Source organism: Saccostrea echinata, unplaced genomic scaffold, assembly GCF_033153115.1.
Source record: "Saccostrea echinata isolate AGI-Se365-2 ecotype Australia unplaced genomic scaffold, CSIRO_AGI_Sech_v1 ptg000176c, whole genome shotgun sequence".
In the NCBI taxonomy this organism is placed as follows: domain Eukaryota; kingdom Metazoa; phylum Mollusca; class Bivalvia; order Ostreida; family Ostreidae; genus Saccostrea; species Saccostrea echinata.
Window position 1 is genome coordinate 43079 of NW_026889925.1, and position 17669 is coordinate 60747.

The window sequence follows — 17669 nt, forward strand, 5'->3', positions numbered from 1 at the left end:
ATAATGACTAATTTTTTTCTGAAAGTTTCACTGAAGAACACTGAATAGTTTTTGAGAAAACGCGTGCACACAATTTGGTCAAAAAAATAAGAAGAAGAAGAAACATTAGAATCACTATAATGTCTTCCGTGAAGACGAAAGACCTTAGTTATAAATCAAAAGGCCCGTGGGCCAAAATGCTCACCTGAGGTATACGTAAAATGATTCGTTGATTGAATGTCCCGTTCGAGAATTTTTCACTGATATAGAGACGTCACCATATACCGACGAAGGGCTTCAAAATTTAATCTTTACTCGGCACTCAGGGCCATTGAGGAGTAAGGAATCTTTATCGTGCCAACGCCTGTCGTGACACAGGGCCTCCGTTTTTAAGGTCTCATCCGAAGGACCCGCAACGTTCACTTCAAAGTGTCGAGCGCTTGGCGAAGGGACAGTTGCTACCTATTTTTTTTATCGACTTAGGTAAGTCGCGGCAGGGGATGGAATACACAACCTCCCGATCACGGAGCGAGCGCTCTACCGAATGAGCTACCGTGACGGTAATACGTAAAATGAAGATACAGGGATGATATGTTGGTCTCATTAAATCTTTCGAATAAAATGATCTGTCTTTAATGATAAATTGACAACATTAATCGACTTCAATTTACACTATGTGGAAATGCTTTCATTTTAATTTGACAATTTGCATTATTGTTTTTAAGAAGATTTAACAAATATATATTTCAGAGAGAAAGAGAGAGAGAGAAAACTGGTTTAAAATGTTTATCTATTGTCTTTTACTGATTAACAATTTTAAATTGCCAGTGAGTACAAGACTAATTAAGTGATATCTCAATTCTGTTGCTGTCTTCGCCCAAGGCGCTTCTTATCCTTCTGACTTGCAGTTGGAATTAATCATGTACTCATTGGCAATTGAAAATTTTTAATTAGTGAAAGACTTATCTGTTGATCAAGTTGCATTTGAGCGTATGTATTTTGAAGTCAGTGATATTTACAGTGTACTAACATGTAATTTTGGGACATATAGCAAAAGTATCTTACAATTTGAATAAGAGGAATTGTGGGAAGTTTTAGATACTTTTGGTACATTTTCATTCAAACCGAAAAAAAAACAAAAAAACATTAATTAATTATCCATTGTATATAGCAAACAAAAGTGGAGATACAAGCAATTTTAACCTGAACTGAATGTAAAACTTCCATAAAACCCCCAAAACCGCAAAGGAATGGTGTCAATAAAAGACTTGACCATATTTCGTCCCCAAAGTGTAAGTAATCCATTTCCTTTATACATGAACCATCCTGATATTCATGCCTACTCTCCTTTATCAGAGGAATGATGAATCTTGTATTAAGAAGAAACATCAAATCTGTTCGAACAAATATATACTTCGCTAAGTTGTCCAAGCAAATACCCAGTTCGTCTGAACAATTCAAAAACAATTGAATCTACCTTCTTCTAAGTGTATTTACTGTCTCGGTAACTCAGTCGGTAGAGCTCTAGCTCCGTGATCGGAAGGTCGTGTGTTCCAATCACGGCCCGACTGACTTAAGTCGATAAAAATAAGTAGCAACTGTTCCTTCGCCAAGCGCTCGGCACTTTGGAGTACAAGTTGCGGGTCTTTCGGATGAGACCTTAAAAATCGTCGCCCCTTGTCACAGTAGGCGTTGGCACGATAAAGAACCCTCACTGCTCAATGGCCCTGAGTGCCGAGCAAAGGTCTTAATTTGAAGCCCTTCACCGGTATATGGTGACGTCTCCATATGAGTGAAAAATTTTCGAACGGGACGTTAAACAAGACACAATCAATCAATCTAAGTGTATTTAATTCGTACGAAGGAAGAACTTATTTGTCCACCCAAATATCTTGTTCGTCCAAAGGAAAAACAAACTTGTCAGAACCATTACCTTATTTGTCTTTATTTTCCCAAACAATGAGATATTTTTTTCTGGACTTCAACGGCACCATAGTATTGAATTATATTCCGTATTTATAAAAGTTATGGCCTTCATGGATTTTTATAAATTTGTTAAAGTTATTAATAATTTAAAATAATAAAGTCTATAACCTTGCAAAATTAAAATAAATAGGAAAAATAAATGTATTTGCTTACAAGGTCATTATAATGACGCAGAAATTTTCGAAATGCTGACTTTGATTGAGACTGTTGAAAGCCCTGATACATCATCTTATTTGTCAGTACCCTGCCTATTTAAAAGTAGATCGTATACAGTACATGGTCTAGCGTACTGAATAATTTAGAGACTTACACACCATATGCTGGTGATTGTAGAATTTTTCTGCATAAATACATGTAAGAAGTTTTTCAATACCAGTGGTTTTGTTGTTAGTTGGCAATAAACGTTTATATCCGTAAAATATCAACATATGAAACAGATGAAAAAGAAAAATTAAGATAACAGTTTTATCCAATAGGCACTGTGACGTACCTATTGTGCGATTTTTATTGTATGCTGAAAACTCAAAAGGTATATAAAAAAATTATCTGAAGATAACGACCAGTAATCAAGCTCAAATGTCCATCGGAACATTATAAAGGAGAGCAAACACGGACCTTTAAAAAATCATCAGAGGTGGGATCAGGTGCCATGGAGGAGTAAGCATCCCCTGTCGACCGATAACACCCGCTGTTGCTCACTGGCATGATTGGGCAAACGGAAAATCCGTATACAATTCAGTGTTAAACTAATGGCTTAAAAATTTGTATGAAAAACGTCAGTCAACATTCGACCCAACGATCGCGACAGACTGTATATGTTAACAAGGCCATAAAATTTCTGATTTTTTTTAATAAAACGAGACTGTTGATATCCTTGTATTATCAACTTGTTTGTCAATAGCTTGCCTCGTTTTAGAAATTGTTATTAATAATAATATAACAACTGTTTAACAAACAAGTGATAGTTTGTAAATTGAAATAGTTTACTGTTCAAAAGACAAAATTTCTTATGTGTGACCTGCTGAGAGATTTACTGAAAATGTTGAAAAAAATAAGCCTACATGATGTACAAATATTGATAGTATTTCAAGTAATGCAAATGAATCATCAGTTAGTAGGGCTGTCATGGCTACCCGAAATAACCAAGTTGTTCGGTTCGGTCTCGGTTCTATTTTTTGGATTTCGATTCGGGTCTGGTTTATGTATTAGAATCTGTTTTATACAAGAAATGGTATCCAGATTAAAAAAAAAGATGACGATAACGGTTATAAATAAACATCACAACTGAAATCTACTTCATCCATGACAAAACACTTGTCACGAAAAGATGGGATAATTATCAAAATGAACAAGAGTTGTAGATAATAGTCAGCCTAGTACCCTTAACACAGATGTCAAGACGTTAACATGTTTAAGACTTGTTTTGAAGGTGAATTTAATGTAACAAATAAAGATTTATCAAGTTTAATTCATGAAATTAAGGTATAAAATAAATGAAAACAACCGAACCGAAAAACCCGAAACAGAACCGAAAATTTTCGGAACCGAACCGACCCGAAAAATTTTGTAACTGTGACAGCTCTATCAGTTAGAATCATCAGTTTTTGATGGTGGTCGCAACATGGTAGAAGTAGAATGGTAAAAATAAGTTAATCCTCATTTGTTTGAAATTTTTGTTAATTTTTTCCCCTCCGTAGTAGTTGTTGAAGTTTAGGCCATTATTAAAAATACTTTAGTTTTATTAAAATATTTAAAAAAATGATTGGGTAGGGGTGATTCAGATGGGTCGGTCGGAGTACATCAAACAAATCATTCTTAGTTCGCCTGAGCAGAAGGCTCAAGTGAGCTTTTCTGATCGAAATTTGTCCCTTGTCTGTCGTTGTTGTAAACTTTTCACATTTTCATTTTCTTCTCAAGAACCACTGGGCCAAATTTAACCAAACTTGCCACAAAGTATTCTTGGCTAAAGGGGATTCAAGTTTGTTCAAATGAAGGGCCATGCCTTCTCCCAAGGGGAGATCATTACAAATTAATGAAAAATTAATGGCATCTTTTAAAAATCTTTTCTGGAACCACTGGGCCAGGGAAGATGAAACCTATATGGAAGCATCCTTAGGTAGTGTAGATTCAATTTCGTTCAAATCATGACCCCCATAGGTAGGGTGGGGCCACAATGGACGATCAAGTTTTACATAGGAATACATAGGAAAAAATCTTTAAAAATCTTCTTCACTAGAACCACTGTATCAGGAAAGATGAAACTTATGTTGAAACATCCTCAAGTAGTGTAAATTTAAGTTTGCTCAAATCATAACCCCCGGGTGTAGGGCGGGGCCACAATGAACAATTAAATTTTTACATAGGAATACATAGGAGAAATCTTAGAAAATCTTCTACTCAAGAACAGAAAAGCCATGATTGGTCATATTTATATGGAAGCATCTTCAGGTAGTGTAGATTCAAGTTTGTTCAAATCCTGACCCCCCAGGGGTAGGGTGGGGCCACAATGGCGATCAAAGTTTTACATAGCAATACTGATACATAGGAAAAATCTTTAAAATTCTTCTTAAGAACAACATCGTCATAATTGGTGATAATAATCTAAAAGCATCCTCAGGTAATGTAGATTCAATTTATTCAAAACATGACCCCCAGGAGAATAGAGGGGCCATAACAGGGAATCGTAGTTATACAAAGGAATAAAAAGGATATATCAATAAAAATTTTCTTCTTAAGAACAGCAAAGATATTATGTGTCATATTATTTCAAAAAACATCCTTGGAAAGTGTAGATTTAAGTTAGTTCAAATCATAACCACGCTCCCCTGAACCACTTTTATATTTAAACTTTTCTGAACTGATTTTTGCCCAGGTGAGCAATGTGGCCCCTGGGCCTCTTGTTTATTGTTGGCCTTATAGATGAAATCAGAATGCAATAGTAACTGTACATAATATATTCTTTCAGAGAGAAGAAAACTGACATTAAAGGAGAACCAGTAAGATGTATGATGAATCAAGATGTGATCATGTGGTAAGTGGTAATTAATTCAATCATAAATAGGCATGTATGAAAATTGCATGACAAGAAAAGAACTTCATTCCAAATTTAATTTGAATGCTGAACTACCTGCAAACTACAACAGGTTATGTAATAGTATGGCTTAGAGTCTTTTTTCATTTCTCTATAAAATTTTCTGTCTGGTTGATATCTCGCATAATATACACCATCCAGTGAGGATTTTAGTTCATCCGAGCTAAAATCTCAAGTGAACTTTTCTGATCACCTTTTGTTTTGTCTTTAGTCCATCAAACTGTCTATCCATCTGTAAGCTTTTCACATTTTCAATTCTTCTCAAGAACCACTAATTTTAACCAAGGTTGACACAAAATAGGGATATTCTAAATTTTACTGAGAGAGCCCCCCCTCCCCCCCCCCTTCACCCCAAGAGTTAATGATGATATACTCTTTTAGATATTATTGATGTGATCATTGTTGAGCAACTTATAATTTTGTAACCTGTAGACTTTATTTTAAGAATGATGAATATTTGTTTAAGAGGCCTTTTGTCATGGTTCAGAGTTCAATTCAATTATTAAGATTGTCTCTAGATTTGTTTAATGACTGATTGTGATGCAAAAAAATAAGTACATGTAGTTTAGTTTACAATCTACATACCGGTATTGGTTAATGTAGATGAAAAATGGTTTGCAGAAAACATCTATTGCTGCATTCATGTTAATGCACGTGATTGAAAAAAATATTTATGGAATTCAACTCGCTTTAATTTTCTTTCTTTTTATTTTTTTTAAGGAAATGCTTAGATGCTCAAAATATAAACAGGGAACATACATCTAATACCTGTATGCACAAGAGCATGCGCATGCAGTACACTGTGACATTTTTATCCTCTCTTTGGGCAACGTACTAAGTATATGTACACAATGAAAGATGTTATCAGGTGATGTGTGTGCATTTTCTTGAGGAGATCAACAATTAGTTATCTGATATATACAGTCAAACCTCGTTATTTCAAACTTCATTCGAACAAGAAAATATTTTGATATATGTAAGGATTCGAGATATCAGGAGTAAAACTCTATGAAAACTTTGAAATACTATAGTGTTCACTATGAAAACTTTGATTTATTAGCTATACTCAAATATACTTAATATCATTGTATTTAAGATGGTTACTGTATATGTCTTGTCTATGTCTTAAATAACATTAAATTATGTTATTTACTAAATAATATAAAAAGGTCAATTGAAATAAAAGCCAAACAATATTCATTTTAAAAATGTTATCCAGTAGAAATCTTTGAAAACCATAGGGTTTTTTTAAGTATAAAATTAAAAATAAAATTGAGTGCAAAAAAATGAATTGCATCCAAATTGCATGGGATTATTTGAAATAGAAGACATCAATAGAAATCTTTTGTGAATTGAGATAATCTGAAAACTGGATAATACCAATGTTGTGAAATCAAATAACTTCTACACGTATCAAAGAGAATTATATACTGTAGTAATAAATTTTTAATTTTTAATTTCTAGAGGCTTCATATCTAAAACCTTAATGCTGACTTTGAAACTTTGATTTACCCTAGTGTCAACGTTGTCACTTTGATTTACTATAGTGCTCACTATGAAAACTTTGATTTACTATAGTGATCAATATGAAAACTTTGATTTACTATAGTAATAACTTTGACACTATGAAAACTTTGATTTACTATAGTGATCAATATGAAAACTTTGATTTACTATAGTAATAACTTTGACATTATGAAAACTTTGATTCACTATAGTGATCACTATGAAAACTTTGATTTACTATAGTGATAACTTTGACACTATGAAAACTTTGAAATACTATAGTGATAACATTGACACTATAGTGATAACTTTGAAAACTTTGATTTACTTAAGTGATAACTTTGAAACTTTGATTTTCTTTAGTTTACTTTTAGTTAACTATGGTGAACTAAAGGATTTTTTGTTCGGGACTTATATCTATATTGATAAAAATGTACATTAAAAAAAGTATAATTAAATTGCTAAATCAAATGGCCTCTTATATATCTGCAAATAATATTTTATTTGATTACAAAATACATTTTTCATTGTATCAAATATAACTTGATCCGCCTCTCATTGCATACGGATATACTATATGACGTCACATTGTTAAGTGCATTGCGATCAGTGAATTGTTTATATTTTGCTGTATGGGATTTAACCAACGACAAAATGCATGCAATAGTAAGTATTGGTGTAGTTAAAAGCTATCCAATAGTTTTAAATAGTAAATCATTTCATTTTGTGGTAATTTGAGTAACTGATATTTTTGTGTGATGTCATAGTAAATATTTCCTTTGTAACAGGAAAGGAGAAAATGTATGGCTGGACCGGGAATCGAACCCGGGACTCCTGCATCACTAGTCAGGTGCTCTACCGACTGAGCTACCCAGGCCGATATCCACGGCCCAAACCATTACATTCCTCCCTCCTTAAATTGTCTTCGTCCTCGAAGACACAACCCAAGTTCTTATTAGCCCCTGGCAGGACTTTCATCTGCAAGTCCAGGGGTGGTCAACGGCACCAAATCTGTAACAGGAAAGGAGAAAATGTATGGCTGGACCGGGAATCGAACCCGGGACCCTTGCATCACTAGTCAGGTGCTCTACCGACTGAGCTACCCAGGCCGATATCCACGGCCCAAACCATTACACCTGTATAAATTAGGCCCCGTCTGCTTTTTGTAGCCTTAACTGTGCTGCATTTAATAAACATGTATGTTGTGAGAATATCAGTAAATAATGATGACAAGTAGGAAATGGCCGGGTTAATATTCACAAACTTTTAGGAGTTTTCAACATTTCAGACCAAGCAGACACAACTTCTTCCCTTTTTCCCCTTCCCAGCCCCGGGTCGTTTATCAATCTCTGAATGATTTTCATTTTTTAATTCTAGGAGGGTGGCTGACCCCAGGGGGTCATGAATAAAATTTCAAGCACGTTATAAGTGACACACTGTTGAAGCAGGTCATGCTGTGATCATTTCCAGTTTCAGGACGAGGATGACTTCAAGGTATACCATTTAATGCATAATGACTCAAGGGACAATAAGAGGTATTATATATGATTTTCTCCCATCTTTTTTGCCAATTCTTATAGTCATATTTGTATTTTTTCGTTATGTATATTAATATCCTTATAAGGGATATATTCAAATATAGGCATGTGTAATTTTTGTACATATTTGGTTAATTTGTTTGGCATTCTAATAAATGCCCATTTACGACAAATAATTTGTTGTTATATTTGCAAAAAACAGAGCAGAGTAGACTCATGGATGGAGAAAATAAATTATATTGAGGGAAGTTGAAGACGATGGTATAATATGTATATGATTAAGGGGAGAAGTTTTCAACCATTTTCAAGATATATGACCATTGAACTTTTAGGGGTTGGGAATGATCCATGACCTCCGGGGGTCATGACCCCATATATCCTATTCAGCGTGTCATAACACAAAGATGACTTAGGGGCTTTTTCCAAAGAGTGGGAATGACCCAAGGGACTTGCCTCTTTGACCCTTTTCAAACTATAGGCCCATAACCATTTTCATTTCTGATTATTTTACCCCGTTCTATACTAAACTTTTAAATTAATATATTCATAATGTACTTTATATTGCTACATAATTAAGGGAAGTTGACGATTGAAAAGTTCAAGTCATCACGTTTATCATAAAGCTTTGTTGTTAGGTACCATTTACGTCTTTTTCCAGTAAAATATCTAAATATGAAACAAATGTGTCAGAATCTGTGGTATCTTTTATTTCAAGCTCAATGGGATATATCGAGTCGATATATGAATGGAAGTAACTATTGTTAATTGAAAATACGTCGTCGATATATCTTAATGTTAAGTTGATGGCCACAGCAAGTGCTTTCTTCTTCTCATGTAGAAGTTTCTGAATAAATTCTGCTTCATATGAATACAAAAATAAGGCTGCTAATAACGGGGTACCCGTGGGAATTCCAGTAGATTGTTGGAAGACCTGGTCTCCAAAAACTACATAGATAGTGTCAATCAGAAACTCAGGCATCTTTTTTATATCAACTTCAGGGTACTTGTGTGTACAATCAGAATGCTTTTTAACAAAATGATTTTGAAATTACAATGTTTTATTTTTACATAAGTTTGTGTTATCAATTCCAAATATGACAGGAAAACAGGTGAATCGTTGATCGGGTATAGGTTTGGAAAGGGGTTTTCCTATCCAAACACTGATAAAAATTTGCACAACTTGTCATTTTGGCATCTAATTTTTTTAAGTTCATCAAAAAAACTATGCATTAAAATAATAATGTTTGTTGTTTTGACAATAAATTCAACAAGTTCCAATTATGGGCCAAAAATTAACCCCCCCTTTTTTTTTTACACAAATCTTTCAAAAATTCTCTTTAATAGAATTTACATTATTAAATTAGGTAGTAATAGGCTGGTAATGAAATATTTACATAAGAGGCCCACATGGACTGCATGTTTACCTGAGTATTTTATGCTTGATTTAATGTGTGCTTCTTCTCTGATTACCAGAATTTGAAGGAGAGCGCATTTAGACGCAAACACCTTAGTGCGGGTATTACTGTCTTACGACAGCATCTACTTATAAATGAAATGGCAATTAAAAATCAACAGCATTAAGTGAGAAAGAATTACTGTATATAGGAAGTTTTTCACCCTGTTTTTTTCCCACCCTTTTTGCTCTCGATCATCTCGAGAGAGCCAATTCAAAACGGGACAAATTCAAAGGAGACAGCATATAACTCTTCAACAAACTGTACCAGGGCGAATTTAAACTGGACAAAATTGTTTTCAAGCATGAAAGGGCAAAAATAGGATTTTACATAATATACCGGCTGCTGTAACGACTGAAGTGAGATATACAACATTTTAAGCAAACAGATCTCATCTATGAGGCCAGGTATTTTAATCTTAATATTGTGACACGCTTCAATAACCATTTGGTAATGCAAATGAGGTCATGGAAGTAATATACTATACCCAGGGAAGTTCATGGATTATACAGTTAATAAGTAAATCTGAAACATATCTTTTAATAACCCAGCAGATAAAAAGAGCTGAGTGGGCAAAATTGTGAACAATGGAACTTATGATTTACTTTAACTAATGTGGGCTGGACACAGTTGCATTGTATACAATTTAAATTTCCATTTCTTATTTAAAAATAACTTCCGTATAATGATCTAAAATAACATGAATATTCAAAGAATTCAATGACAATGACATTCTTCACAATAATACGTCATACATCTGTGTTTGTAAACAGGGCACGGTACGAGCTCTGTTATTGTTAATGTTTACGTTCTACCGGGTGTGTTCAATGTGTTTAGTCTGCACACATCACTGAGCACGGACTGACAATACTGGTGTGTTGGTTTTGATTTCACGCATTTCAACTCTGAATTTTCTGGATTATAGTTTTCAAATTTGTCATTAATACACAACAGAATTTCTACATTTCTGAAGTACAAAGTTTACTTCGTGAAAGTTGAAAGCTTTGTGTCAATCAAACGCGTCCCGAAATTCATAGTTTTAATAAAACACAGACTAAACATTTTCTAAACAGGCATTTATTATATTTCGGTGTAAAATGCTCGAGCAACATATAAGTCATCATATTATATTGAAAATTTTAGAAAAGATGACCTTCAAATCTGTGTCCAAGCCCCTTTAATGTTGATCTTTAATATCTGAATATTTTCTCCTTTATTTCTTAGGAAAACCACTTCTATTTGTCAAGACTTTTAAGGATGATTTCAAAGCCACCTGTATATAATCGTATATAATATTATGTAGTGTGCTTTTCAATCAATGAAACATACAATGTACATATCAATAATACAGTATTTAACGTTCTTAAACCTACTTTATAAGATTATTTACAGATATACGTATAAAGAGAAAATGTCTTTCTTTCTTTCTTTGTGCGGGAATTAAAGGTTGCAGCTATTGCAAAAAAAAATTGATAAACCTAGGTTTTGTAATTTTTTTTTGCAATGCGGGTTATGTTTTTTTTCCTGCAAAGCCGCAATGTAAATTCCCGTACAAGGAAACCAAGAAAAGGTTTTATTTTTTTAAAAATTGCATATTTTTACTTCTTAAAATACAACAAATTGTTAGGTATTAATCAATGATATGATTATGATATAAATAGTAGACAGTAGGCTAATTTGCTTTATTATACGCATGTATTAATGTTTTATAACATTTAAACATTTTCTGTACATTTTATACACTTCATTACTTTAATTCCAAACAATGCATTTATCAAATTGAAAAAGATGTAGGATGGGTAATAGATCATCAACAGTTTATTAAAGAAATAATAAGTTTTGTATACTTCACTCATGCTGTTTTATAACAGAATGGAATCACTGGAGATACTTGTACACTGTCAGTGTGTTGCTGTATTGACCCACATAGAGATTGTTCTCATTATCAACACACACACTAAGAGGAGTATACACCCCTTGTTGTTGTGTGAGTAATAGAGACAAGAACTGACCGTCCTGATCAAGGAGGTGAACAGTGTTACTGTACGTATCACACACCAGGATGTGACCGAGGACATCAGTACAGATTCCAAAAGGATGGAACTTTGACTCCTGACCTGTGTAGGAAAACCTGTGTTGTCCTGATTTATTCACCACCACTATTGCCTCATGATCTGATGTACAGATATCTCCATTGATATTTTCTGTGATGCAGTATGGATTTCTATACAGTCTTTGTCCTTTGCTATCCCTCTGTATGTTGTGAAGCTCTTTTCCTGTCTTGTTGTACCTGGTGACTTTAGCCTCTCCATCCTTCTCCATTCCAACCAATATGTCCCCGTTGATGCGGGAGGAGTGTACGCTCTTTGGTTCCCAGTCTCCTGTTTTAAGGTAGGTCCGGGCTTTCAAATATTTCTGTCAATGAAATATTTTTTTCTCATTTAAATAGCTAAACAACTTACAAGCTAACCAAAAAAAAACACAAAAAAAAAACAACAACAACTAAGACGTACATTTCCATGCAATTTGTCAAGGCGTACACACCCCTCAAAATTAAACAGCCAGATATAAATACAGAAAAGAATGATTTCACGTTTTATGAAGTTGTACTCTAGAACAAATCACAACAGATTTGTAATTTATGAAAATTGAAAATATTCGCTTGCCAAGAGAATCAATGACGATTTTCAATGAAAAATATATTTTTTTAAAAAATCATGTTAAATTTGCTCACGTCCTGCTGAAAAAGAAACACAAAATAACATAAACTACAAATTTCTGAAATTTAAATTGATTCCATCAATTTTTTTCTCTAAAAATATTTATCGTAAATAGTACGAGGGGTGTCCTAAAACGTAGACAAGTTTGTAGGAAACCAGGTGTCATAAAATACTGAAAATCTATGCATAGATTAAACAAACTATAACTAATAAATTCATGGACAAGAATTAAGCAGTTACACATTTGAACCTTATTTATCTAATGACATTTCGTTGTCTGGGTAAGAAATGGTCAGAGGATCCAAAAAATGCAATTGAAAATCGATACATAATGTTTAAAATCCTACAAAAAAGTATTTTCTATTCAAAATTTTGGGAAAATTAAAGGAAATAAAAATTCTTATTCTCGTATTCTTAACTACCTTTTGTTGTATATGCTATAATTGATTTACACCTTACATGTATAATGTTTTTATGCACCGGTTTGAAATCTGACTTGTTGAAAAATGGCGGCTGCATTGAACAGGCTTCATCCTGGACTGTGATCAAATATTCTGATCTTGAATTCACTCAAAACGCACAAGTCATAAATGCATGATACACATGAAAATGTTTTCTGGTCCTTATTAAAATACAAAAATGACGGTTTTTCAAAGTATGCAAAAAATCGAAAATAAAAAAGACACCAGCCGAAGAATTGGGCAAGAGTGATTCTTCAATTCCAAAAGAGAAGATAGATGAAAAACTCGTACTAAAATAGGATTTTTAAAATTTTGGATACATGTAGTTTGTTCTTATATTTAATGTTAAATTGTATCATAATTATTAAACTATTTTATAATTTAATTCCAGAATCGTTATAATGAAAGAATTTGATTCTAGTAATTCTTTTATTTTCCCCAAAAATCTTAATCGATGACGCTTATCTTTTTTTACGTCAGAAATTGCTCCGGGTGTTAGGGAACAATAACACTACGATTCTAATTATTCGAATTATTTTCAGTATTCATATTAAAACTTTGTAATTAATCAAGCAACAACACATTTTATCAATCCAGAAAATATTATAAAGATACGTTAATTTCTTTATAATATTAATAAATAAAACATTAATATTTTTTAAAGCGCCCTATATAATAAACATTACCTTAAGGCGCTTAACAATAAGATTATTCTAATATAAATGTTCAAGATGGTATTTAAAGGTTTTGAAAGAGAGAGATGCTTGAAAAGAAAAACAAGGAAAAAATATAATAAAAATAGTAAAATCGAAATATTAACATTACAAAAAAATGTTCCAGTATTAATAACATTAAAGAAAAAAATTACAAACAAGTAAGCTTAATATATTGATAAAATAAAATCACAGTACATTTATTTGAGAAAATTAAAAAAAAATCATACGGGTTAAGAACTCAGAAAATGCAATCTTAAAATGCTGTGTTTTTGCAGTCTTTTAAAACATCAACATTTTGCACAACTATCACATGTGTCGGAAGTTCATTTCACAAACTGGCAGCAGTCCAACTAAAGTCCGTTCTCCAAAAGTCTTAGTGCGAACTTTTGACACAAGTCTAATTTATGTTTCAGATCTTAGTAATCGGGCTTGCTTATAAACATCAATAAGTTCTTGTAGATAAATTGATATATCCAAACTGGGTAAGCACCAATATCTTAATTTGTGGTCGATACTGCAATGGAAGTCAGTGTAGTTCCACCAGAATCCGGCAAATATTATTCTGCGTCTTGCCACGGTATTCTGCACCTTCTTTAGGCGGTCCAAGGTGGTCCTGTTGATTCCAAACAGAAGATAGTTAGCATTATCGAACCTTGATTTGACCAGTGCGTTGACTCCGTACAGATGAGATGGTATCAGTTTACGGACTTTGGGGACAACCCCAAGGTTAACTATATACATGTATAACTATGTCTAAGGTTAACAAAAATGCATTTTTTAACATGGTTGATCACATAGATTTCGCATAACAATCTAGTGAACATATATATTTACCAACATTTTTGTGAAAGAATTTTACAGTTCTTTGCAATCTTTGACAAATATAAATTTAAAAAAATCAGGTACCGTCTTTAAATTAAGAAAAATATTACACAGGGCAATTAGTGTAAAAAAAAAGTAGAGAAAGGACTGTATTCGGTAATGACCAATATTTGTCCCCAAAATAAAACTTTGACGGAGAAATATATAATTATGTTCTAAAACAGGGGAATAAGCACTGAATATTTTCATAAGCCATGATGCCATATGTTAGATATGATGTCAGAAAGATGACGTAAATTCAAAATTTCCATGATTTATACAGAGAAAGTGTATATTACGTCGATAGTTTGAGTAAAAGTCGCCGAGTGCAGGTCTGCTCCAACTCAATCTTTTGATATAATGTGTAGAATGATAATATCAATGAAATATGTAAATATTGCTCTTGAGCAGGCCAGCGCTCTATAAATTTTATAGTAAAAATTGAACAGATTTTGTCCATTCTTTCTTTTTTCACAAAATCCGAATAGTTTGTGACGTCATAGAAACAAAAGTTGCCAATAATCTATTTCGAAACTATAATATTTTTTGTTAATTTAGATTTCTCACACAATATATACAATTCAGCACATTTCAAGAAATTTTCAAAATATGACTTTTGTGGGAGCAAAAATGTGCATATATAGCATAAAGTTCTTTGGTCTTAAAAGCACTAAGAAATCTGGGTATATGAGCTTGCCGCCCTAATTTTTTTACCTAGATTATTTATTGTGTTTGTATGTGCGTTTTATTTTTTGCTTCAACTCAATTTCAGGTCCCCTGAAAATGAAACATGCAGGGGAGACTGGTTCCTTTCCGATGATCCATGTATCTGTCTGCACAGCTAGATGCACGCACATTCATCTCTTTTTTTCATTACATGAAATTACAGAGACCGAACTTGTCGTGCTTAAATTCGATGCAAGCTATCCTTACTTTTACTCGTATTTGAAGCCGTATATGAAATCCGTAGGAATCATGGCTTCTTTTATCACGGCATTCGTGTATTGTTATTTATTATCTAAACAGTAATGTGTCTTTGGATAATTCGATAGGCAAAGTGATAACTTGAAGTTTAGATTCGGTGTATTAAATTAAAACCGGATGCATAAAACTTCAAACTTACCTTAAAGAATTCAATGATATTATTATCCTGGGTTTTTCTTCTGATGACTACCTTGTTTTTCTCTTTAATGATCAGATCCCCGTCCTGTGTCACTGTTTGGTAACCTTCCCATTCACCGCTTTCTTTTATAATCTGTACCTCATTTCCATGTAGATCTGTTTGGACAAGAGTACCATCAGAGTCACTGATCCAGAGTCTGTCTGATTGATCTAGTGATAAATGCCATACATCACTAACATCTGGTACATTGAACTCCCTGACCTTGGTAACAGAGGCAGATAGAGACATTGTTTGTTTCATGTCAAATTTCTTTCCGTCTTCTTTAATCTGTTTATGTGTAGGTTTCATTGCTGTATTGTAGACACTTTCAATTGGCCTTATATCTCTCTTCTCTGCTTTTGTGTCAGGGACATGTATTTTGCCAAGTAATTTGGTGACATCACTTTTGCTGTATTGACCAGCAGTAAATCCTGGTGTGACTGGTTTTATTGTCTCTGGTATTGATCGGACCTTTGGCTTCTTCTCACACACTAATTTCAAGGGTTCTGTTGAGAACAGGCATTTGTGGAGCTCTTTGCTTAGGCTATAAAGATATGTGTTGTAATCATTCAATGTCTTGTCTTGGGTACTTAGATCTTCTAACAGTGATTGCTCTATCTGGTCTACCTGCCTCATGTTCTCAGATATAACTGTATCCACCAGACTTTTCAGGGACTCACCTTCAGTCTTCATGGATGTTCTGATGTTGTCTATAGTGTGTTTGATTTCAACGGCATCTTGTTTTATTTCTTTCTGGAAATCCCTTGATATTGGTAGAAAAAACTCATGAATTTTGGAGACTTCCTCTTGAAAGAGCACAAACTTTTCTTCATAGATTGTTTCTAGATTAATAAGTGTATGCCTTTGGTGGTCTCCCTTTGTAGCACATTTGGAACATAATGGAACTTGGCATTCTTCACAGAGCATATCCATATTTTTAGTGGGGTGGATCTTGCATTTCTCCACAGGAAGTTGTCGTTTGCGTTGCTGATAAAGAACCACCTCATGATTCCTGTTTTCTGGACTTTTCAAATGTTCATCTCGGCATTGTTTGCACAATCTTTGATGACAAGGGTTGCAATAGAACTCACAGTTCCTTTCACAGTCTTCAATACCACACTCTAAAAAGTGTTGGGCTCTTTGAGGAATATCTGTTGTAGATAATGCCATCTGAAAAATAAGAAGTGTTCATATATTGAAAGAAAATCTGAGTAGTAGGCACTTCACATATTCATAATGTATATACTTATGAATAAAAGTATTGCAAAAACACTTGATTTTAGAAGACGGGATTTAATTCTACAAGTGAAAATCCAACTTATACCCATACCTCCCTTTCTAAGGAGGAAATTCTTCAAAATCGTATTTCAGTTTTGAATATTTTTAATATTCACAATAACCAAAATGAATTCGAATTACAATGTCTATACTGGATTCCGAAACTTCATAAAAATCCTTACAAACAAAGATACTTGGCGGGTTCCAGTAAATGTTCTACCAAGCTTCTTTCTTTACTCCTCATTTAGACATTAACAGTAGTGAAGAAGAAACTTCAAGAGTACTGTACAACAATATATTCGAAGACGTGGTGTAAATCAGATGTGAATACTAAAAAATTCCAGGGAACTTTTGGAACATTTGAAATCGCAAAATTTTACCAAAATCAACAACATAAAAAACTTACGTTTTTTCAATTTTATATACAACTATTCCCCACGATAAATTAAAGTCCAGACTTTCTTACATCCTCTTTCAATAAAAATAGAACTCTTAAATTTACTTATTTTTTCATTGGTCATTTGCAAAATTACTTTGTTAAAAACAATCTGATTGTACACAGAAGTACTCTGAAGTTGACATTAAAATGATGCTCGAGTTTTTGATTGAAAATATCTATGTGGTTTTTTGGAGACCAGGTCTTCCAACAATCTATTGGAATTTCCATGGGTACCAATTGCGCCCCACTATTAGCAGACCTTTTCTTGTATTCATATGAAGCAGAATTTGTTCAAAATCTGTTACATGAAAAGAAGAAAACACTTGCTGTGGCCTTCAACTCGACATTTAGATATATTGACGACGTATTGTCAATTAACAATGGTTATTTCCATTCTTATGTTGATACGATATATCCAATTGAGCTTGAAATAAAAAATACCATAGAGTCTGACACATCTGTTTGATATTTGGATATT

The 17669-nt window shown here is 33.3% G+C and overlaps 1 protein-coding gene across 1 annotated transcript; it reads right to left on the reverse strand.

The window, feature by feature from the left end:
• Nucleotides 1–11432: 11432 nt before the first annotated feature.
• Nucleotides 11433–16644, reverse strand: LOC133177604 (uncharacterized). Its single transcript, XM_061312572.1, has 2 exons — nt 15446–16644; nt 11433–11949 (listed from the first exon to the last, which is right to left on the reverse strand). Exons 1-2 carry the CDS (start codon nt 16642–16644, stop codon nt 11433–11435), a joined length of 1716 nt encoding a protein of 571 aa, XP_061168556.1.
• Nucleotides 16645–17669: the final 1025 nt, after the last annotated feature.

Coding starts and splice junctions, on each gene's coding strand:
- LOC133177604 (XM_061312572.1), bottom strand. CDS start 16,644: ATGGCATTATCTACAACAGATATTCCTCAAAGAGCCCAACACTTTTTA. Junction 11,950..15,445: donor CAGGATAATAATATCATTGA/ATTCTTTAAGGT, acceptor GAAAGCCCGGAC/CTACCTTAAAACAGGAGACT.